The sequence below is a fragment of the Chanodichthys erythropterus genome, chromosome 3 (genome assembly GCF_024489055.1).
Source record: "Chanodichthys erythropterus isolate Z2021 chromosome 3, ASM2448905v1, whole genome shotgun sequence".
Lineage (NCBI taxonomy): Eukaryota > Metazoa > Chordata > Actinopteri > Cypriniformes > Xenocyprididae > Chanodichthys > Chanodichthys erythropterus.
In genome coordinates, this window is record NC_090223.1 from 41,811,378 (window position 1) to 41,836,473 (window position 25,096).

General features: G+C 42.7%; 1 protein-coding gene across 19 annotated transcripts in view; it reads left to right on the forward strand.

The window, feature by feature from the left end:
* The window catches only part of srcin1a (SRC kinase signaling inhibitor 1a), a 71,107-nt gene that overhangs the window by 43,186 nt on the left and 2,825 nt on the right, over positions 1 to 25,096 (forward strand). For 14 of the 19 annotated variants that reach the window (XM_067382315.1, XM_067382318.1, XM_067382321.1 and 11 more), the window contains 9 exons: positions 12,778 to 12,953; positions 13,712 to 13,842; positions 13,967 to 14,114; positions 14,230 to 14,551; positions 16,864 to 17,277; positions 18,179 to 18,331; positions 20,692 to 20,790; positions 22,843 to 22,905; positions 23,001 to 25,059. In XM_067382315.1, the coding sequence (XP_067238416.1) occupies positions 12,778 to 12,953; positions 13,712 to 13,842; positions 13,967 to 14,114; positions 14,230 to 14,551; positions 16,864 to 17,277; positions 18,179 to 18,331; positions 20,692 to 20,790; positions 22,843 to 22,905; positions 23,001 to 24,026 (2,532 nt within the window). In that variant the 3' untranslated portion in view covers positions 24,027 to 25,059. Of the gene's footprint in view, positions 1 to 12,777; positions 12,954 to 13,711; positions 13,843 to 13,966; positions 14,115 to 14,229; positions 14,552 to 16,863; positions 17,278 to 18,178; positions 18,332 to 20,691; positions 20,791 to 22,842; positions 22,906 to 23,000; positions 25,060 to 25,096 lie in introns of those variants that run through there. The other 5 variants (XR_010894635.1, XM_067382326.1, XM_067382328.1 and 2 more) reach the window with 3 other exon arrangements.

A 25,096-nucleotide genomic window follows, 5' to 3' on the forward strand; every position in this document is an offset into this window, starting at 1 on the left:
TTGTTGATGGTTATGCTTTCCAATCGTTTTTGGAAGGTGGTTTACTTATTTAAATTTGGTTTAAACACGTTTTAAATTTTTAATTTAGATTAAGTTGCCCTTCCAACCAGAGAATTCACTTCCTGGAAGTGCTCCCCCGTGTGGACGGATCCGGAAGTCAATTCCCTGCCATCTGTGTGTCCTTTCCTCTCCTTGGTTCCTTTGGTCACAGACTTATTCTATTCTATTCTATTCTATTCTATTCTATTCTATTCTATTCTATTTTTATTTTATGTTACTCCATTCTACTCCTTTGGTTTAACTCAGTTTTGTTGGTTCTTCTCCCTCTCTTTCTCTTGAGTTATTATTTTATTTTATTTTATTTTATGTTATTTTATTAGTAATTGTTTTTTTTGTTTGTTTGTTTATTTATTTTGCTTTATTTACTTCGGAAATTCTTTCCCTTGTATTACTTAATGCTGTATTCTATTCACTCTTAGTCCTGTGTCCTGTATGTTATTGGCTGGCAATAACATACACACACACACCCAAGCCTCCCTTATTTCATACACTTATTTTTAAATTTAATTGAACAACATTCAATTGTAATTTAAGATTAAGTAGTGTCAATCAGTTGGCATTCTGCTTACCAAGAAGCACTCCTCTTTAGGGAATTCACAAATAGGGAAGGCTTTCTCCTCTCTTTGCCCCACGCTGTTCTTCTGTGCATTTATTTCAATTTAATTGAGCAAGAGTTCAATTCAAGTTTGAATCAAGTGCCTCTGAATTGTGTTTTTCTTTTCTCTCTCCTTTCCCATTCTATTTCTATGCACTGGTTTAAATTTAATTGAACAGGCTTTAATTCAAATTTGAATCAAATGCATCTGAATTGTTTTGTTTTATTTTGCCTTTTGTCCGGCTTCCAGCTCAGTTAAGATCCCTATCCTGTTATCCTACACACTTGATTATTTAAATTTGGTTTAAACAAGACTTAAATTGAGATTTGAATGTACAATTAAGTTGTGTTTACTTGACTGTTTGTGTACTTGCAGACAAGGCCCTCTAGCACCCGGTGGGGAGTTGACGGTTGTTCCAGTGGGTTCCAGTGAAGTGGAGTTGCCTGGCCTGGCGAATCTGACACGTGCCTGTGTGTGAATCGCAGGACGTTTCTGGCCTCACACCACGGGCAGCACGCAGAGACATTAGCGGGTTGGGTGTGTCAGGTGCAGGGAGGCGACGAGTCCAGTTGGAACCCAAGGCAATTTTGTTTAATTTCCCTGTTTCTGCTCGACAGAACCGCCCTTTGAGTAACTGCCTGCGGGGTCAGACTCAGGGGTTGGGAAAAATTCAATTTTGACCTGCCAATCTGGCCGTCGGCGTTAATACCTCGCCTGAAAACGCAATTGTGCTGAAGGTCACTGTTTGAGAGGCTGCGTCGTGGTGCAAGGAGGACAGGACGTCCGCGGACACCGCAGTCGGATGTGGGAACGTCTAGGAGAGGCTGCCCCATCACTGAGTTCTCATCTGGGCACTCGCAATTCACCCCAGGCCTAGAGTAACAACGTACAGTCCCTTCCCTTAGTGAAAACTACAAGATATTACATATCTTTCATTCCTTTAGGTTCTGGCCAACGCTGTTACTTTTAAGCCATACCCTCCCTCTCAGTTTTATGACTCAACGGCGCCCTCGCCTGGCCCCGTCATAATCCCAGAGGCGATAGGAAGTTTAAGCTCAATTTCTCCCCTTTAGCCCTTCACATTTTGTTTTATTGCTATTCTACGTCTATTCCTTTCTATTTTGTTTACTGCTCTATTTCTCATTTAATTGCATCCACTCTGTTCTGTTTTCTTTTCTGCTGTGTTTGTTTCTTTCAGTTCACGTAGAAGCAGAACCTGTGAGAGCCACCACGGAAAACTGAGTAATAGATAGACGACCGAGCAGCGAGAGTCACCAAAGGACTCTTAGAACTACCGCCTGTCAAAATCTATAGTTAAATCCGGCACTCACTCACACAAATTGACCTACGTGGTCCTTCTTGGTTTGACAATTAAGTGTCAAACCTACCTTCCACTAACTGTCTGCACCAGTTAATTGGAACCACACAAAAGAATTATCTAATTACGTATTACGTAACCGCTAATCCCTGCACAAGCTTGCATTGGTTCTTGTCTTTGTTGTGCTGTTTTTCTCTCGTCAACAGTAGAAGCCACTATGTCACGAGCATCCAGCCCTGACACCCACTGGGACCATCTCGAGACCTGGCTGGGCGTCATGACCAACCCGTTCCTGCCCAATGCCGCCGGCGACCTCCAGCATCTGAGCCGCGAGCAGCTGGACGGGGACTTGAATCGACTGATGGCCCACGATCCGATGCAGAGCTACAGTCACAAAGAATGGGCAAGACTCATCGGAGGCCTCGCCCACAACCTCATCGCCCAGGCAAGGCTCAATGAAAGGAGCAACGCACTTCTGGAGCAGGAAGTCGCGGCGGCGCTCAAGCTCCAGGCTGAGGAAGCCCGGAGGAACCAGGCTCAGACCCAACATCGTCTTGATCAGCTACTCCTCGAAACCCCAGATCAGCGTAGGACAGCGGAGGAATCTGATCCTGAGCTACAGGAGGAAGTCGAGAGACTCCCAAAGGCCCTCGAAGAGCTCCACTTGGAGACGGGGCGCAGAGAGCAGATGGAAAAGCAATCCATAGAGGAACTAACTGGAAAACTCCAGCAAGGTGAAGCTCTCCTAGCAAGAGCAGAGATTGAACTGAAAGAAAGAGATGCTAAAGCCCGGGCCTGTGAAAATCACCTTAAACTGGCCCGAAGTGAGATCACTGCTCTGAAACAGCAAAGAGACTATCTTAGAGATGAATTGGACACTGTGCACCGAGAACTAAAGCATTCCTATAAACTGCAAAGCGAATTGGGAGGAGACTTGCATGCCATGCAGCTCCCTCTAGCCACTGGACCTAAGTGCCCCAGTCAAGAGTCCCTAGTTCGCGAGGGGGGTGAAAGCCCACTGCCAAAAACATCCAGCCTCCAAGAACCATGGTCAGGAGCAAAGGGATGGGAGCCACCCCAGAAAAGCCGCGCTGCGAGCTATGGCGTGATTCCCAAGAGCTGGACAAGCTAGCAAAGAATATCCCCACTTTCACTCCAAACCCAGCAGGGGGTGTCGACGTGCACGCGTATTTGCAAGACATTGACTTCCTGTTGCAAAATGTGGCCAACGTGAGTGCATGGGACAAGTTGTATCTACTCCGCATCACGTCCAGCCGTGACGTGCGCAGCTTCCTGGATCGGCAGCCAGAAGCTGTCAAAGCAGACTACCAGCTGCTGCGACAGGCTCTGATCAAAGAGTTTTCTGACCCTGAATCGGACCAAGGGCTCCTCGCGGCCATGGATCTTAAACAGGGCCGACTGGAAACTCCACAAGCATATTACAACCGTATACGAAAGGCCTACTTCGGAGCACGCAACGAACCAGGAATGGAGGAAGATTTCAACTTTAAGACTTTGTTTCTTAGAAACCTGCACACTGCAGTAAGTCATCATCTGGGAGTCCTGGCCTGCCCACGAAGTATGTCTATTCAACAGCTGCGAGATTTAGCCTACAAAGCTTATTCCAAGCAAAGGGCCATATCTGAAAAGACTGTTAAAAATCCAACCATCTACCCGGTCTCTGATCACTGCCCAGAACTGGTCCTAGAGGGCGCACACACACACCACAGTGACAGACCGTTCAACCGAGAGGCAAGACAGTTCCCAGCCAGCAGAGGGCAGCCTCACCACGAGGGCGCCCGTCCCAAGCACCAGAGCGGACACTCTGAAAGATTCTGGGACAGGCCACATCCAGCCAGCAACCAAAGGGGCGGGGCCGCATGGGAGACCAGCCGGCGACCCAGAAATGGCAGGCCTTCATCGGATAGAGCCTCAAGCCCCAATCGCCAAAGACAGAAGGCCTCTCGATGTGCATCAAACAAGTCCAAGTCCGAGCCCTCACAGGAGTCGAGCAACGCAGTTATGTCTGAGTCTGCGGAGATTCTGAAAGTCCTGAAAGAGCTGATCCAGAAAAAGCCCAAAAAGAAGGACAAGTCAGACTCCTTATGACTAGAAGCAAGGTCTGCCCCTAACGTCTGCCCTGACAGCCCTTTAACACAACCTCACACCCAACTCACAGTTGACCAGAGACTTACCACACAGTCAGTTAGTACATCACAGAGTGACCTCATCACACAGTCACCTCAGCCAACAACCGCACACTCCGAGCAAACCAGCTCACATCAACCCACCGACGACCAGGACGCCACGGTACCAGAAAGTGCCGTTTTGGTTGTCTGCCTCCCAAACGAATCACATAACACCAGCCCCACTTGCTTATCGGTCAGCACCCAAGCCCCGGTACCAAGACTCCTGGGAAACCTTATCGAAAAGGGGTGGCCAGAAAGCTGTACATGGCCATCACTGTGGAAAATGATGTGAGGATTGAGGCCCTTGTAGACACGGGAGCAGACCTAACTTTGATGTCAACTAACCTTTTGAAAGACTCAGACATGAAGCAAAGAAACAAAATCGAACTCTGAAATCACAAAAATGTGAGCTAAATGTGCAGTCATACAGCCAAACTGAGATCCAACTTGAACAAATAGCTCCCATTCATCTAACCATCGGTCCAATGAGTTTGGTACACCCCGTATACATCTCACCGATGGACACGTTTCCCCTGCTCATTGGCAAAAGATTTGCTAGATCGCTTTGAGCCCCTATTGGACTTCAGACAGCTGAAAATTTGGGCTCAAGTACGAGAACCGCGGCCTTTCCAGTCACCCAGGTCATCTGAGCCAGACTGTCAGGTCACAGAGGTCACGGGAAACCCCACAGCTAGCTGCGGGAACCCCGTCTCAGCACCAGGGCAAAGTTCAAGTTCGCTCCTCTGCACCTTTCAGCTCACCACAGACTCTGACTCCTTCTGCCCCAAGGTCACACCAGACCTGCAGCTGAACGGCTTAACAACCACAGACATTATTCCCACACTGTGGGCAGACAACTCAGCCTTCAGCCACACGCTGTTAAGTGCTCTCAGTGAAGGAACACCGGACCTCCCATTTGTCAACAAGCAAACACACTTTCCACTAGACTTTCGTCTGCCAACCATGATGACTGTCAAGGACATCTGCGTTTTGAACTGCAAATGGAACAACCGGCATTTAACCCATCCCTTCCTGGTCCTTCCAGACCTCCTGATGCACTCTAATGCTCACACGGACAGTGCAAATGAGTTGTTGTGGGCCCCAATGACTGTACAGCTTCCTGTTGTCCCTGTCAACACTGCCAACTTCCTGTCAGGCCAGACCACCCAAGAGGTCTGCATCCTGATCCACATACAGGAAACTGTAGTACCACCTTACACCAAAGGGGGTGCTGTTTGGCTCCACACAGGAAACTGTAGTACCACCTTACACCAAAGGGGGTGCTGTTTGGCTCCACACACAGGAAACGGTAGTACCACCTTACACCAAAGGGGGTGCTGTTTGGCTCCACACACAGGAAACTGTAGTACCACCTTACACCAAAGGGGGTGCTGTTTGGCTCAACAGGCAATGTGGTCAAACCTTAAGCCACATGCTGGGCTCCTTCACACTTTCACCTGAAGGCGTGGAACTTAGACTCACTCTAAAAGCCACACCCTTAACTGAAGTGTCATCTTATGTAGTCCACAGTTGGCTCAACGAATGCATGGTCACAGACATCAGCATTCCCAAAGCCTATCATCTAGAATGGATAATGGACCACAGCCCCTATGACTTTGAACTCAGGTTAACAGTCATTAACTTAATACCAGCTGCCATGGCCCCAGAAGGAAGCTTAAGCAACACAAGTTTCACAGCATCCTTCAAGAGCATCTCCATCACCCCCATCAAACTGGTACCCACAGAACAGGTGCACAGAACGGAGCTGATGGAGGACAAACACCTTGCAGTACCCACAGTCTCTGACCAGCCTGCCTGCGAAACTCAAAAAGGCGCTGCACCACTGACAGCCAACCTGACAACTAACCCCACAACAGAGGGGCCATTCCCAAGGTTTGAGCCTAAAGGCCAACAGATCCAGAAAAATGCAAATGTCCCAAAGAATGATGCAGACTGTCAAAAACTTCAACAGTTCCTGAACAAATCCAGAGTGTCATTTGCCAAAGACTCTTTAGACTGTGGCCTCACTAACTTTCATACAATGGGTGTTTCCACACACCCAAACACTCCTCCCACCTGCATCAAACAGTACAATGGTCCTATTGCCTCACATGAACCAGTGCAGGAAACTAGTCGTTTCATGGAAGAAAAAGGTGTCACCTGCCCATGCAACAGCACCTATTCAGTCCCTACCTGGTCCATTGTCAAACCAGACAGCAAGTGGCGACCCACCAGCGACTTCAGGAAGCTGAATCAGCAAGTGCCACTGCCACGACGTGCCAGAAAGCACAAGTCTGCACGGAGCGGAGATTCAGCTGCCTGCCAAAACGGCTATAACAGCACACCAGCATTGACACTTGAGATAATGGTACCCCAACAACAGCAACCAACCTGTCACAGGTACCTCAAAGAGAATGCGTGCCAAGGAATGCCCACGGCCTACGTCGATGGACGTTCCTACAGCCATGAGGGCATCCTACAGGCAAGTGCAGGGGTACGATGGTTAAACAACCAACCCTGCCAACCACAGAACGGCAGGTGGGGTCCCCAGTCACGTCAGTATGGTGAAGCAGCAGCTACCCTCATAACCCTTCAAGTCTCCTCTGTCCATAACATCAGAGGACTCATGTGCACAGACGCACACTATGCTAGATCTTGTTTCACATACCATCTTCTGGGCTGGAAACAAACTGGTTTCAAGACTAAATGCAACAAGCAGGTGAAACGTCAACACATGTTCCAAACACGTGATGACATCACCCAAACACGACACGATCACTTACAGGGAAAAGGTGAAAAGATGCTTAAAGCAACCAGGGCGTGACAAAGGCTTGAACGACCAAACTAATGCCCTTGCCAAGGCTGGCACACTGCATAACAAGCTATGGTCACACCCACCCCATTCACCCACCCTCAGTGTGGCAACAACAACCCGCAGCCAGCGGACTGTTCCTGCAACATTTCCCGCCTTACTGCCACTGCCACTGACAACCAAACTTGCCAACACTTCCATGCGAAATGTTTTGCGCCACCACTCAGACCCCTCCAACCTCCCGTTCACGGCATATGGTCCCACGATGGCCCCTGGCCACAAACGACTACATGAGTCCAACCACATGCTGCGTGTGGGAGTGAACTTTCTAAAATATGTCCCTGATGTCCTCACTGCGCCAAAGCTTGTACTGCCACAGGGCCAAAAGGGGGTGAACTGATGTACGCCCACAACACACCATGTGCCAAACACCATGGCACCAGAATCACTCATGAGACATTAAAACAAGTGGCGTACTGGCCCAGCATGCAGCAAGATGTGGCAGAGCACGCCAGAGGATGTCAAGTTTGCCGTCACGTCCAGACTGCAAACGCAAAGCACCCGAGCTCCACTGCAAAACCGAGGAGTCACGTTTCCACGGTCAGTCGACCAGAAAGACTGGACTGTAAAACCTCCTCTGATGCTCATGGCCATCACAGACACCATACAGGAGTCAACTCAGGTGTTCCCCACGGAACTACTGATGGCACGGCAGGTGCCACTGCCGTTGCACCTGTACCAACCGGGAGACTTGAGTCTCATCACAGCCTGCTCCCCTCATCAGCATCGCAACAAGCTCCGCCTACCACTGAGAAAACAACTCGCAACACAGAGCCAAACACTACGAACCACCTGCAAATCCCGGAAAGGTATTGTGGTGGTTCTCTATACTCACAGTTTCCTGCTGATCCAAACGGTGAACTCAAGGAAGCAACTGTTTACTGTCTTCCAAAATGACTTCGCCCAAACTCAGCTCGTCACTGCTCTAATGACGGACATGCTGCGGGAAGTGAGCTCCTCCATGGACAACCTGGCCATGGGAAGGATTCCCATACCTCGTACCCCTGAGCCTCGTACAAACTGTGCTGGCCTCTGCTGCCGTCAGACCCACGGACCCTATCCAAACCCACCTTGCCTACTCCCTGGGTAGTGCCATCCTACTGCATGTCGACCCCGAACAAAGGGAGTTGGCCTTCCTCCTAAACCTACCTATCATCGAACCAGATAACATCTACCGACTCAAAGACATTGTCAATGTCGGGTTTTGGAAAGGGTAACACCCACATCAAGATACACACTCCAGCTGTGGTAGCATACCACGACAGCAACCCCCAACTGTACCTGGCTCCCAATTTACGCATGTGTGTTTTGACCAAAGACATTCATTACCTCTGCCCTAGCAAACCTTTCCTCAGAGACAATACTGAAGGAATCTGCGGGTTACAGCCCATGATCAGCGACACACGCTGCCCTGCCGAGGCCAAGCCTCGCACCCAAATCGTCGGAACACAAGCTGAGATTGTGGGCAATCGATGGCTTGTTAACACTCCCACTCGCACCGCCACCCTGACTTACGATCAGCACGACACTGCCACTCGGGTCAGCCTGCCCAGTCAAAGCATGTGGATCCAGGTACCCCTGGGTGCCATCCTCCACCTCGATGACCTGGCCTTGTACCACATCTCAAGTGAGGAGTACCAGTCAGAACTGGAGATCCCACCTCTTTTCATGAACCACAACCTCACTTTGGCCCCGAGCTGGAACTGAGGATTGAGAAAGGGGGGTCCCAGTTAATTGACATTGCTCCTGTCGACGCCGCCCTCCAAGCACTCTCCCGACTGCCCATTCTGACCAGCTCACCTATAGCCCAAGCTTGGACTGCCGCCGACACAGCCCTTTGCCTCTCCATGGCAATCGGATACATACTGACCCTAGGCCTAGCCTTCATCCTTTTCAAGAGGATGAAGGGGATGCAAGCGTCCATGGACAAGTGCCTGCCTGCCCTTCCCCGGGGTTTCAAGAGGAAACCAAGGAGAGGAGGCACCAACATGGAGAACGTACCAAATCTCATCGAAATGGACTCTCCCTTCGACGACCCAAAGACCGAGGACCAGTAGGGACCACCTGCTGTCCGACATCTGTGCCATCCGACCTCGCTACCGTCCAACGAGATCCGCACGGGGACCTCACTGGCCGAAAGGGGAAACTGTAGGGTCTGCACAGTCTCAAGGATGAGCAGGTCCCACCATAAACTGTGTTTAAGCCTCAATTCACGGAACTTTGGTTTGTAAATCTTACATCGATTCCGGCCCGGCAGACACTAATGGATCACGAGACCTTCTTTTTATGACTATTTCGATAAGTCCCAAACCTCTCCTCTGTGACTTCAAAGGAGATGCGAACGCCACGGATCGGGTTTCGAAAGACAGGCCCGAATTCCAAACGGTCATAAAAAGAGAAAATACACGCACGCACCCACAGACACACACTCACATACAAAGACTGTATACACAAATATTATACCTGCAAATATGAATGTACCTGCCATTGTAGTGCTCGCTGCATGTATGTGTTACTAGTATAGAATCGTAGAATTGACTGTAGTAGGTTAGTTTTCATGTTAAACGATAGTAATAGAGTGTAAAGTGTATCTTCTTTATATGACGAGCGACACCTGTCGAGTTTGATCTCTCCGTAAAGCTGTGAATCCGAGCTATTCACTCATGTACGTTACATGTCTGCCAAATGCATCGTTCAATGTTTAATAATACTATGAAGGAAATGCACTGATTCAACATACAATAAATTTATTAGGGAGACAGGACAAAGGAATGTGGAAACCCGCCAAATTGCAACGCTATCATTGGAGGACGTTATCAGTAAGGCGTTCTGGTTTGTTGTCTTTAAAACACCATGACACGCGTCTTTTGGCGGCACAAGTTTTCTGCACGAGTTCCTGCCGTCAAGACGGACTCTCTTCTTTATTTTCCGGTCATATTACAACAGTTAAACCTTCGTTTGAAACTTCGCCGAAACAACCTCCGGAAGAAGAAGCAACTATCAAACCGAGCGCTCCAAAACTCCAAGCACCCTGACTAACCTATGCAAGTATAACGTTTTTACGATCTTAAATACTGAGGTTCCTTGCTGGCTCTTAAAGGTGAACTGTTGCAATTTGACCTGCTTTGATCATCTCTTTCGTTTCTGCCTTTCCCTCTACTTTGTATGTATTTGTATTTACTTGTGTCCATTTAGCCGTATAACCTGTGTATTACCCGTTTCGTATATTAAACTCATTTTATCCATGCTTTTTGTTCACTTGCTCATTTTAGCAACAACCGAGTCACTTTAACGTTCTGATTCTAATATCCTTGCTCTATATTTGAAGGCTATGATAGAAAGTTAGTCTCCCGGCCCGAGAATAACATTTCTGTCATGATAATCTGTGGATAATTGTCCGTTTCGGTGGACGAACTGATAGTTTTCCACATAATTATTCAACCAGAACTAATCATATATGTGATTGATTATAATTCGTTGTAGTTAATTCACCATATATGTTTAATTCCCCGTTGGGTCGATATATGAACGTCATAAAGCTTTCTGAATTATGATATTCATATTTCATCCATAAATTGATTAATAACTGTACATCGCTACATCGAGGAAGAACTACCTCCAAACGACACTAAAATCAGATCGTACACACGCACACACACACGTACATTGCACAAAAACACGGTTTCACACACTTTTCTCATTATCGGCACTATGCAAGCGACAAAGTCCAGCCGGTTTTCCTCTCAGGGCAAACAAACACTGGCTGCAGAATGCTTACGCATCACAAAATTATGGTGATGTCTTGCATTCCAACTCCCACAAGTCATACTTTGACATACACCGATTTAAAATACTAGAAAATAAACTCAAGGACATGGATGCACATTTACTCAGAGTCATTAGGGCACTTAAACGAATACAATACATCGTTAACCCTATCAAGGACATGCTGTGCGTAGAGACTTACACTGTATTGTATATACACTTATACACACGCTCCTGCAAGGTCAGGTCTGTGATATCATACCTTCACATTCAGTATGACAGCTGCATATGGTCAAAGACAGGTCAATGTTACGTATTTGCACATATATTAGTCATCTGATGGCTGTGTTGTGAAAGATTGTGACAGCTGACCTTCTGTAAAATGCTGAACTCCTAAGCAGCGTAGCTTCCCATAAAAGCTCTCACATTGAGACATCTGAAGACCATAATGCTTAACAACCATTCATAGCCTTATACTTAAATCCATGAACATGGCCTACATATATAAATCACTTCAAAGCAGTGGTTCTCAAAATTTTTGACTTGAAAGCCACCACTGTCCAACACAATAGGCTAAATATTTACAGTATTGCTGTTTGGAGAATGGATGAATGTATAGTTAATAATTTAATGGTTTGTTTTTGAGTATTCGTCCCCTTGCAATTATAAATTTCTATCTGACATTTTTTGTCAAAATTGGGTTATTCACATATTCTTATTCCATGTCAACTTATTTAAAATGTGATGGATTTTTTTTTTGTGTACATTTTGGGACTTTCTTTTAGAAAACAAAAAGGGTTTATCCACAAAGGTGTATGGAATGCAAAGACTTTGAAGCTTAATATTTCAAAAGCTCAAAATGCAGATAGAACATTATAATTCTATTGTGGTGCATTTTATTTTGCTTTAACCTTTTGAGCGGTACAGTCCCACATATGGGATTTTTATTTCTGTGCCCCTGAGACAGTACGGTCCCACATATGGGATTTAAAACATTCAGTGACATCACATAACTGCCAGATTCAAACTGTGCTTTCGTGCTTTGGCTGTGAGACGGACGCCCTCCGCGCTTGTCATGTATCACAACTATGCAGTGTTTTTAGCCACATAATGTTTTTTTTTTTAAGGTTTCAGACATTTAAATACACAAAAGCACCAGTAAAACAATAAATTTAGAGTTTATACAGTACACACTGATGTCAGACATCAGTGGAAGCAGCAATAACAATCCATTCAAATATAATTTGCCGACATTTATTCATATCAGACACACATAATGGGCCCAAGTAACTACAAAGTTTACTCTATTATTCTTCCAGTTCACCAGCCACTTATTTGCATGTATTTTGGGAGAAACTGATGAATTCACATGCTGTAAATCCGACTGATAGGACTTTGCGAACTGCGGCGCATCTCACATTATAGGTCAAGATAAAGATAATTTATAAATGTTTTCAAAGTACAAAACACACTCACTTACACATATTTGAGAATCGGAATAGCAGATAGTGGATGACATGATAAGCAAGTTTGTATATATTTTTAAATAAAAAAAGGAAAAACAAAGTAATAGCGATACATCCGTCATACAGTGCAGTGTCATTGTGGCTGCCATGTGTTACGTGACAAGCATGACTTGTCAGTATGGAAACAATAAGGGCAAATGTTCAAAAATAACGGTCGCCTTAAAAAAAACTCACTCTGGGGGGGTCAGCTAGAATATTTTAAACTCACGCTTATATAATATATTTTTTTAAATTTCATTTTTTTATTTTAAAGTCATCCTGCAGCCCCACTGGAAATTTGCTGAGGCCTCCTGGTTGAGAACCTCTGATAGTTTTACAAAAGATTTTATAACTTCTGTGGGACACAAAAGCAGTTTCACTCTGTTTGCTTCTTGTCATTTTTGGATGAACTATGACTTTAAGCAAATACAATGATGGGTCATTCTTAAAATGTCTACGTGTTTGTGTGTAGTTACAGAACCAGGACTCCATACGCAGTCTACTGAAGAGGACAGAGACAGAGCTGAGCCTGCGTCTGTCTGATGCACTGAGGAAACAGGAAGACCCTCTCCAGAGACAGCGCCTCCTGGTGGAAGAGGAGAGACTCAAGTACCTGAATGAGGAAGAACTCATCATACAGCAACTGCAGTGCGTCTCACACACAATATGCGCTGATAATGCAGTTCTGGGGTGCTAGCATAGTGACACTGCTGCATAATGGGCAAAAAAAATTATTTCCCAGTTATTTTTATTGCACAGGTTCTCATCAGCTCATACCGCAATGTGAATGAATGCATAACAATGAGGTATAAACACAGTCTCGTTTAAAGACCTGCAGACCTACACCTCACCGTTAGCTTGTAAAAACAACGAATAGCATCTCATTGATTTATTTTGTTCCAATTAAAAGCAGCGGGGTGACTAAATCCGCCTCTTCAACTCGCTGCCAGATCATTCGTGTTGCTTTTAATTGATAGCAGTTATTAAGTATAGCTAACAGCCAGTTGATGTGATTCAATTATTAACGGGACGCTGTTTGTAACAAACCGTTTTGTGGGGGGTGGATTTATTTTACGTGGTTAAATTGGATTTTGAGTGTAAACACTCTGACTGTGTCTCAGTCGTTTAGTGCTAATACACCCTGCTTCACTGACACTTATTCAAATGCGTGCCGACGCTGCAGCGGGCTTGGGATTTTCACACTCGTCTCTTTCTACATTTTTGAACTTTTAAATGTCATAACCATTAAAAAGTGCAAAATTCCCTTCTGTGTAATAACTGAGATGCTTTATAATAACTTCAGCAACAAGTCATTAGTGACATTTTACAAACCATGTGGGGTTTGTGCTTTTTCTGAAACAATCAATATGTAATAAAAACTAATGAGAGGATGTTTGTGTTGACAGTGATCTGGAGAAGTCAGTGGATGAAATCCAGAAGGAGATGTCTGTCAATCACCGACATGTGACAGTGCAGGAGCTGGAGGAGAAAAGCTCGCTGCTGAGGAAACTGGGAGAGACTCTTACAGAGCTGAAGAGTGAGACAGACTCAGGCTCATTTCTGTCCTTCACATCCAGACACTTGAACCTCAGCTCTGTTTAGTTACAGAAGAGAGTCTGCGATGCTCGTTCACTGTTTTTCTCTTTGTCTCTCTCATTCAGATCAGTTCCCAGGGCTCCAGAGTAAAATGCGGGTGGTGTTACGAGTGGAAGTGGAAGCTGTGAAATTCCTGAAAGAGGAGCCACACAGACTGGACGCCCTACTTAAACGCTGCAAATCTATCACAGACACTCTCACCACACTGAGGAGGTAGACAAACACTTACTGACTCTAGTGATTTAATCATTCCTAGTCTAACCACACGGTCTGACTCTATCTCAATTTGCTCTTCATCATTTTGAGTGCTTTTATATGGTTTAACCAGGCAGGTGAATGAGGGAGTATGGAAATCCCAGGATGAGTATTCCAACCCCTCTCCTAAACTCGGAGGAGGGGACGAGTACAGGAAGAACACAGACTTTGACATTCCAACCAGCCCACCGCTAAGCCTCAATGAGACCAGCCTGGCTAACTGGAGCCCGCACACTGGTCAAGGCCATGCCCACAGCCACGCCCACTCAAACCCGTCTCATGCACAGCGTGAGAAAGATTCTCATGGGGTGGTGGGCTCATTGAAGGGACGGGGATTGGAGGAGCTGGGAGGGCGAGGCGGGTCTGATAAGGCCTCGTCTGTGGAAGTGAGACTGGTGAGAAATGAGATTTAAAATGAGAGAAATTATTTTTTGTTGAATAATTGTGTTTTAAATGTATGTAATATCCAGTTTTGGTGGTAGCGTACGCTCGTTTCCATGCATTTATCAATATAAGCATGAGCGGTGACTACGATCAAATCTCACGTCAGGTCTCAGCTCATGTACGCACGTTTTTGAGTCAACGGGAACTTGCGTGCAGCACAGTAAATCTGGTGGAGAATTGTTATGAGAGCATTTAGATTATTTTCCTGACCGACAATCACTCACTAACCGATCATTAACCATTAAACGACACGATTAAAATGTCAAAATAATTTAATTTTATCTTTCCATCAACAGTACATAAGGTTTCACACAGCATGCACCTGCAACGCAGAGAAAAATAGAATAATATAGCCTACAAGGAATAAAAAAATAGGAAATATATTTCACTGAAATAATTAACAGATTAACAAAACAAAAGAGAAAAATGTTGCGTCAAGTAGAGCTAGTACAGGCTACGCTCGTGTTGTATTCGTTTTCTTTATTTTATTAAAATATTTATCTTTATTTTATTAAATCCAACTGATCGCGCAGACGCCTCACTCACACACGCAGATGCTACATATCAGTTCTAGCATTGCTAACTTTACATTTTAGCCAGTTATCAGCAAACTAAAATGCAGAGAAAGTGTTTGTAATGTTTGTATTTAGTTTTATTTAGGCCTACCGGTATTTTTATTTTGGCTAAATTAATTTTAGACCTATTTGCAATTACGAGGCTGAGGGGTGTTTTTAGAGTAAGATCAATTTCTTTTTCATGTGATTACTACTACTTCATGGCTGGGTTACTTTTCCTCTGTGTCGTAAACTATAGGGCGAGGCTACTATAATTTGGGGTGTGATATTTAAATGACGATTGTTTTCAGCCGCCACATTTATCAACACCCGTTCATTCTTGCGACGGAAATGGCCGCATACGAAAGTTTAATGAATCACAGGTGAGCGTTGTCGTAAGCTGATTTTTTCGTTCAGATGTACGCTGGTTTCTACGTTCGTTTAATATATGAGGGCCAATGTGAGCATACATTTACTCATTTAGTACTACTTCTGCATCCTATTCTTCTGTGTTTCAGAATGGCAGCACAGCTGAAAGGCTTGTTTGTTTGAGCTGCGCCCTCTACTGTACATGCGGGAATTGACGTTTCCTTCAGCCTGAAGCTTATGCATTTCACTTTTGATGTGAATGGGCCTGAACATTTGCCAAAAATAATAGTTTTTGTTGTTATAAAAACAAACAAACAAACAGCCCAGCCCAGCCCAGATGAGAAAAAGTAACTCAAAAGTAACATAACGCATTACTTTTCATATAAAGTAACTAAGTTAGTTACTTTTTAGGGAGTAACGCAATACTGTAATGCATTACTTTTAAAAGCAACTAAAAGTAACTTCCCCCAACACTGGTAATATCGATACCCTTTTAATTTAGTAATGATGTTTTAATATGTAAAGTCCATATCTGATTTGATTGAAAGTATATGTTTATAATCTAAGGCATTTATACCTATTCCAATGCCAATCTTTTATCATTCTGAATAAAGTATTCAAAAAAGTAAAAATGAACCATGCACAATTTGTGCTTCTGAAAAGAATGGCAATTTATTTTACGATTTAAAATACTCATTGTGCAGAAGTGAAAGAACTGCTTAGTAATGGGGTTCATAAAGATACACTACAATTTAAAAGGTTTTTGTTTTGAAAGAAATTAATACTTTTATTGAGCAAGCATGCATCAAATTGTTCAAAAGTGTCAAACGATTTCTGTTTCAAAGAACTTTCAATTGACCAAAGAATCCTAAAAAATATATAATGGTTTCCACAAAAATATGAATCAGCACAACTGTTTTTACATTGATAATATTAAGAAATGTTCCTTGAGCACCAATGATTTCTGAAGGATCATGTGACACTGAAGACTGGAGTAATGATGCTGAAAATACAGCTTTGCATTACTAATAAATTACATTTTATATTATATTTGAACAAAATTGGTTATTATAAATTGTAATAATATTTCACACTTATACTGTATTTTTGATCAAATAATTACAACCTTGGCGTGAGCATATAGACTCCTATTAAAAACATTAAAACTTCTTACCATCCCCAAACTTTTGAACAGTAGTGTATATAGTTTGCTTTTAAAATCTTGTTTTTAGAGCTGAAAATTCGCACTTGGTGTCAATAGGCTTTAAGAATGGAGCTTGTTTAATAGCTGTTTTGAAACACTAATGATCTTATAAGATTTCATCTGTACGTCTCCTCAGGCTGCAGAGCGGGATTGGGAAGAGAAGAGGGCGAGTCTAACACAGTACAGTGCTCAGGACATTAATCGCCTTTTGGAGGAGACTCAGGCTGAGCTCATGAAGGCCATTCCTGACTTGGACTTTGCCGCCAAGCAGATCAAACCTGCTCAAAATCAGAATCAAAACCAAAATCAGAGCCAGAGTCCATCTAGCACCAATGCCACACCTGAACACAGGCCTAATAAACCTCAGCATAAACTCTCCAGTAAAGATGGCGGATCCAGACGAGGTTCGGATGAACTGACGGTGGCAAGGTATCGTACAGAGAAGCCCTCAAAATCCCCACCACCTCCACCTCCCCGTCGAAGTTTCCCCTCCTCCCCTGGGCTCACTACACGCAGTGGAGAGATGATCATTCCTGGAAAGACTATGAAGGTGACTAGCAACATACAGGAATGCATATGACACACAGAGGATGTTGCATGTATGTATTTATGCATGCAAACTTGTTCAACATGCTGTTTCTGAAAGAGAAACACACAGACTGTGAGAGGAAACACACTACATCACTTTTATTTGAGTGCAGGGTCTCAAAATGTCAGACATCTCATAAAAGCCACCTGTGTTTGCGGGTGCAGTCATGGTTGATATTTTCTTTATCACCCTAGCTGTTCCTATGGTGATAAATCACCTGATGGTCACAGGTGAATTTGAGAGAGATTGAGAAAGATTTTGTAGGCTCTGTGTGTTAATTTCCCTTGTGTTTACTTTTAATTAACATTTAATCATTACCTTACAATGGGACAAATTCTACACATTTGCAGCCTTTTTGTTATTTTTTCATGGAAGTTAATTATGATGTTAGTCGAAACAGCATTAATTTAGTTTTACAAGATTCAGACATGCATTCGTTTATCCATAATTTCCATTATCCATAATTTCAAAATATTTATGTATTTATTTATTAAAATTCATTCATTCATTCATTCATTCATTCATTCATTCATCCATTCATTCATTCATTCATTCATTCACTCATAAATGTTTATATTTCAAAATATTCATCAATTAATTAATTAAAAATTTGATTAATTAGTTATTTAATTCAGTATTTTCTTGTTCTCAAACTTTGTGGAACATATCCATATGAATTAACAACAACATTGTCCAAAAACATAAAAAATTTTGGTGGGTGGGGGTCACTGTTTATGTGTATATAAAGAGTATGTCTTCATAGTACATCAAACTTATTTCAAAAGGGAACATTTTGTTTTACATGTTAAAGTGCATATTGTATTTTAAGATTTCTCCTTTCTATCTTTGCGTATGTAAACAGAAGTCAGAATCAGAGGAGTCTGAGTCTCAGAAGCCACATGTTAAGCTGCGGAGGAGTATATCTGAAGCCCCCCGACCGGCCTCCACCCCTCCAACCATCGCTGGTGAAGAGCGAGAGGAGGGCGACGATGAGAAGTTAGCAGCTGAGCTGGAGGTGAGCACGTGTATTACCTGAGGAATCACATCAGGCCGTCTGTGCCCTAACGGCTGAAGTGTTAATGTTGGTGATTAATGCCCATATGTCATAAGCGCCAGATGTGTCTGCTGTACACCCACAGAGCAAGGCTATTACGTTCACGCACACACTCATACACACATAAGTGGATTCTACCAGTTGGCTGGTTTGCTCATTCATTAAGCACACATTAGCAGGCAGGAGATCTGAATTTCTGTCTCTGCTCTTTGGCTCAAGACCTATTAAGCTCAAATGGGTGGTTTGACAATGTATTGTGCTGTGCTGATGTAAAGTGCTGTTAGTTAAGCACTAGTGAGTGTATTGTGGGATACCGGTTGTGTCTAATTTAACTGTGCGTAGAATCAACAACCATAACACTTCAAATATGCCATCTCACTTACCCATATACTTTATATCTACTGTAGATACATTAGCAACTTCAGAGCAGGGTTATGCACCACTCCGGTTGAATAAGGGAATCCCTTCTACATGCCAATTGTATTTCAGAAATGTCAGCATCATTACTCCAGTCTTCAGAGTCACATGATCCTTCAAATATAAATTTAATATGCTGATTTGCTGCTCAAGAAACATTTCTTAATGTTAAAGTTCTGAGCTTAGTTAAGTTCAAAAGAATATCAGGTAACACTTTAATTAAAGCCTAAATGTATAATGCATTATAATGGTGTTCATAATGTACGTTATAATGCATTATATATTTTGATAAATAATTATAACCAAAGTTAAAATGCATTATAATATTTGCAGATTCCTTGTTACATCTGAAATTGGTTGTTTGTATTAGGTTTTAATGTGTGTGTGTTCAATGAATATATACATATTATATAATGTATTATAACTGTTTTATTACAGTTATTCATGAGAAAATACAATGCATTATACGATGCATTACAAGGCATAATTAATGCATTTAAAATACTTTTATAATGCATTATATATAAAGGCTTTAAAGGGATAGTTCACCCAAAAATGAAAATGCTGTCATCATTTACTCGCCCTCAAGTTGTGCTAAACCTGTATGAGTTTCTCTCTCACACAAAAAATGTTTTAAAGAATGTTGGTAACCAAACAGTTGACGGTATCCATTGACTTCCATGGTAGGAAAAAAATACTATGGAAGTCAATGGATACATTCTTTAAAATATCTTATTTTGTGTTCAACAGAAGAAACTCATACAGGTTTAGAACAACTTGAGGGCGAGTAAATGATGACAGAATTTTAATTTTTTATCTCTTTAAGTAAAGTGTTACCATTTATTTGAAATTGAATTTTTGTTTTGTAACATTACGAATGTTTCAACTTTTGATACATATATATATATATATATATATATATATATATATATATATATATATATATATATATATATATATATATATATAGTACTGTTTTGAACTAAGTTTAGAGAAATTACACATATCAGACATAATTGGTCAAAATTAATGATGCAATTATTCATCACAAAACTTTTGAGGGACTGTGATAAAATTCTTTGAACTGCAATTCCAAAACTATCATTCCAATTTAGCATCCTATGTACTACTACTGCCAATTCAAATTCCATCTTTTGCCCAATCCTGCTTCAGAACATGCAGCAAATCTTTTTATGTATTTTTAATTGATGTACAATTCGATTCTAAACTTTCTCCCCAGCCGTCCCCATTTACATATCATTTTGGCAGGAGGTCACTACAGTGCATTTCTCCTGACTGCCTCCACTTGAGCTGTGTTGGTGTTGATTTTAGGCTTCCTTGACCTGCTTCAGGGTAGAAATACACACTAACACTGACACAAAAACTGCAAGGCTCATTAACACCAACAAGCAGACAGATTTTGTTGTCTTGGTTGAGTGGATGACAGGGTAAGTGAGCAGATGTCTCCTGTCCTCCATTCCCACTGCATGTCTCTGTTGGAAACCCTGTGGAGACCTGTGGAGATCTGGGCACTGCTGCAGTGACACCATGCAACCTCCCTCTCAAACCTAATGAGGCTCACAAGCTGCATCTCGAAACAAACCCATAACTCAATAACACAATACTCACCCACCCTCTAAAATACACATTCATGAATAAATAGCTGCGATACAAAGTACAGTGTGTAATTTCTGATGGTGGGACATGTTCCACCCAGTTAAAATGATATATTAAATATTGAATTATGGGATTCACAACCCTGTATGTAAATGTGTATGTCCTTAATGATTGAGTTTCAGAGTCTCTAGAGCTTTTAATTAGGAATCATGAAATGAGTTATCAGAAACTGATATTGTGCATCCCATATTTTTCATTCATTCTCTTCAATCTCCCTGAATGCTCAGCTCTTTGAGCGATATCTGACTCCCCCCCTGCCCTCTCCCAGGAAACACCCTCCTCCTTCTAGTTTACAGCTGTTGCCCCAACTGCCCTCGGCTGGACAGGTAACAGCCACTACTGCAAGCTATTGTGGACTGCTGTTGTACACTCATACACACATATGCACCTTTAGTTTACCCAAAATGCTCAATGTTTCCCTCAGAAATCTTAGTCATGCTCCAATATAGAGAGATGTAAAAAGATGTTCTTAGGCAAACACACACACACACACAAAACAAAGATATTCCCACACCACAGTGAGCACAATCACCACATACAAAGTGTGCGTGTGCCCTTGCCAGTGCATGTCTGTTTTGTGTGTTGAAATGCCCAATTTCCTCCACTGAAGCTAAAGGTAGTTTGATATTGAATTGTGGTAGCACTCACCCAGATTTCTAAATTTTGTTGTTTTTAAATTTGTATATGAGCACAGAGGCAAAGCTCTATGATCTTTTAAAAGGGATAGTTCAAGGAAAAATGAATGTTCTGTCATCATTAACTCACCCTCATGGCGTTCTATACCCATATGACTCTCTTCTGAGGAACAAAGGAGAAATTTTGTTTTACTATGCTTTTTTCAATGCAATTATAATGAATGGGGACTGAAGATATCACAAAAGTAGTCCATAAGACTCAGTGCAACTGCCGGTCCTAGACTTCTGGGGGCTCTAAGCAAAACTTTTAAGTGGCCCCTGTCATTGTGTTCATAAAAAAACCCAAAATGTTCCACAACCTCTTAATCCTGTTCTTTCAGAGCAGTTTCACTGTCAACCAATAACAGGACAATTACAAACAATAGGACAAATACAAAAGAAAAAGGAAAAAATGGAGAAAAAATGTAACCTACTAAAATAATAGCCTACTATACAGAAATTGAATAAAGTAATCAAATCTAAAAATAAAACACTGCAGTGTCTTCACCGTATGAATTAAATAAACATTGATTCTTATTAAAATTACTAAATTTATTCAGTGAAGAGCAGTGAATGAGTCTCTGGTTTTCTTTTGTTTGATTAACATTAAATGATAGACAGCAGCAGGTTTATTAGGCTGCTGTCACTTTAAGACTGAATGCACACATCTATTATAAATATTCTGACATATTTTTGTGTGTATTTGTCCTTTTAAGTGCACCCCCAAAGCCCCAAGTAGCTTATGTGTTCATGTTTCGCTCCATCTTGGAGCATGCACACAGAAAGCTCCCTTCGCAGCTCAATATGCCTTTTTTTTTTTCTTTTCTTTTTTGAGTATCGAAAGTCTGGCAGGAGACTGTATATTACGACAGTCACATTACATGATTTGTCTCTTTTTGATGTTGTGTATGAAGGGCGACAGTGATTGTTTTAAAGGAAAGGAACGTTGTTTTTTCATAATCGTTGGAAGGCAAAATCAAAACTGAAAGTACAATTCTATTAATCAAACAGGCCTAGGCATTAATCTCTCATCTTTGAGAGCAAAGGGGCCCCGTAATAGGGGGGCCATTCGCAACTGGTGGAGGCCCACATCAATATTTTTTCAGGGGGCCCCCAATCCTCTAGCTACAGCCCTGACTAGCGTACTTTGTGTATAGGGATTGCCGGCACTGATAAGACTCAAGCACTATATTTCAAGTCTTCTAAACCCATAATACTCTTAATACTAAAAGTAATAATACTTTTGTGTGGTGAACAAACTGACATTTAAGTTCATGAACAAAATATGGCACATTTGTGATTCAGTTAGATATTTCAATAAATCAGTTCATCCGATTCACAAAGCTAGCCTGAATGATTTGTTCACAAATCACACTCAAGTTGAACTCACTGATTCAATCACAATATAATAGTTAACAGCTCAATGGAGAGGAAGATTATCAGTGAATAACAGTGTAAATTTTAGTCATTTCTTCACAAAACAAGACTACTTTTGCATTTTTTTAAAGCTTGAAGACATGGTTATTGCCTGAAAAAGTCTTCAGAAATTCACATTATGTGTTCCACTGATTTTGACTGTCCTGAGGGCGAGTAAATGATGACACCGTTTTCATTTCTGAGTGAACTATTCCTGAATGTGTTTGCATATTTAAGTGTTTTTTCATTATTTAATTTTGTATGTGTGCTACACTATATACGTACCAGCAGCTGACTCCATCTAAGTCTGGTTTACATGAACACTCCAGTGATTTTACAGAGAAACCTCTGGTAAGAGGCTCACATTTACTTTCACCTTAGAATCTCATACTTTTATTAATCACATTTTGGGGTTAATTATACAAACAACTCCTGCTATATTTCAGATGCAGCATGGGATGACCTCCAGTCCAGTTCCCCAGATAGTCTTGACTGAATGTAACTCTCTCCCCACATCTCCTGCTGAGGACTCAGCACAGACCAGACCGTCTGACACTGCTCAGACAATTAAAGACAATGACACTGGAAACGACATCAGAGTAAGCTACTTCAGCCACATTGTGAGGACTCCCCGTCTGTCGCTCTGGAAACAAGACTTGACAACCAGCCAAAAAGTCCCTCGGATACAAGACTTGGATGCGGCCCAGAGGGAACTCCAGAGTCCCGTCCAGGATGTGACCCAGCCGTGCCCGACTTTAACAAGGGAGAGAGCAATTAAACAGCCCCTGAGGAGGGAGCCAAGGGTTCAGGAGTCTCTCGAGGCGGCGACAGAGACGAAAGACAAGCGAACGAGTAAGTTGGACACTACATTGTCTGTCTTGCAGCAAAATGGGCCCGTAGAGACATCTCAAGTCGGTTTGATCCGCACTCAAGGCGTTGGAGGGGAAAAGGAAGACATCTGCCACAGCACATACCGTCGACTGGACAGTCTGGAGGAAACCATCCGAGAGCTGGAGCTCAGCCTGATAGAGTTCAGCACTGATCCTCACACGGGCAACATCTTCCCCGCATCTGCCCAGACGCAGAGTTCCTCCACCCAGAGATCCGGCAGCACACGACATACAGATCAGAACCCCGGGGACAGAGGAGAAACAAACAGACCAGTTGTCCCACCCAAACCGTCCTGCATCAGTACATCCACAGCCAAGGTTCAGCCTAGCCTTCAGTATCTCCTTCATCCCTGGTATTTCTTTCTATCTTTTCGGCTATCTTTCTTCCTCTCTGGTGGAAAGGTTTTGGTCTCTTCTGCTGGGTTGCTCAACTACATCAGTCTGTGCTGTTTTTGCAAATGCTTTGATAAATTGTTTGCCTCCAGCCACTGTAGAAAAACTTATTGTATCTTTTGCACAATAAATTTTCTTGTTTCCTCCTCTTCTTCATTAGCCTACTCCTTTTTTCCCCTCTTAAAATGAGTTTGCAATTTGATTACTTCCCCCTTGTCTTATTTTCCTCTGAAACATTTGACATTTTTATGTGGTTTTCTTGTAAAATAAAAAGATAAAGTCCAGGGAAGCTCTTCGAAACTACTCAAGTGATATTGTTGCATAATTTATGCGGTATTGTCTCTTTGGAAAGTAGGTGTCAGGGTAAACAGCCTTTGAGTGAGCGTGCTACGAAGCAGCAATCCACCATATTACTCAGCTCCGCTGAGAACGCGGCTGATCTCAGTGAGTGACAGAAGGGAAGGATTTGGACTATGTCACTTGTGTTTTCCACTGAGTTGCTTTCAGCCCACACATTTGTATACAAGCCAGCATTGCATCATCTCACCTAACTATGGTATTCGAGCCCCTCGCTCTAGGTCTTGCATGCTGCTTTCGTAGGACAGATGGAGCCTGGCATCCGTAGGTCCACATGATTGCAGGCATTGGATCCTCTTACAAAGCCCCTCGTCCAGTGATGCGCTCGTTTGCATAAAACAAAAACTAATGGACCTCCTTGAAGCTTTAAAATGACTGTTGGCTGGTCTCAGGTCTAGTGTGTGATCTTGTTTAGGTAGTATATGAAGAGAGGAAGGCCTAGAGAAAGTGGTCATTAGTGAGAATTGTGCGGAGCTTTATGCAGAGCAATATGATTTATCATCTCTGAATTTAATGCAAGAAATTACAGATAATATGTGAATGTGTGCGTAAGAAAGACCAAGAGGACTGCGCCAAGATGCTTGCATGTGTTCTATTAAAAACACATCACCCTCCTGCTGTCTTGCACACTGTTTTCCTCCAGCACTTCCTCTGACTGCCAGTGATTGCAAATACACTGTTGGAAATTGGATGGAAATTATTACCAAATATAGTGCAAAGAACATCTGTTCTTCTCTCTTGTCCATCTCAGACTAGTGGTGGTAAGGCGCTGTCTCGTCTGAAGCATCTGCAGCAGAGTGGATCAGAAAAGGTCAAAACAAGCAAACAGAGAGAGGAATTCCTTAAGAACCAGGGTCAACAACAGGTATGATCTATCTGTTTGTTTATCTATTGTTCTTTTT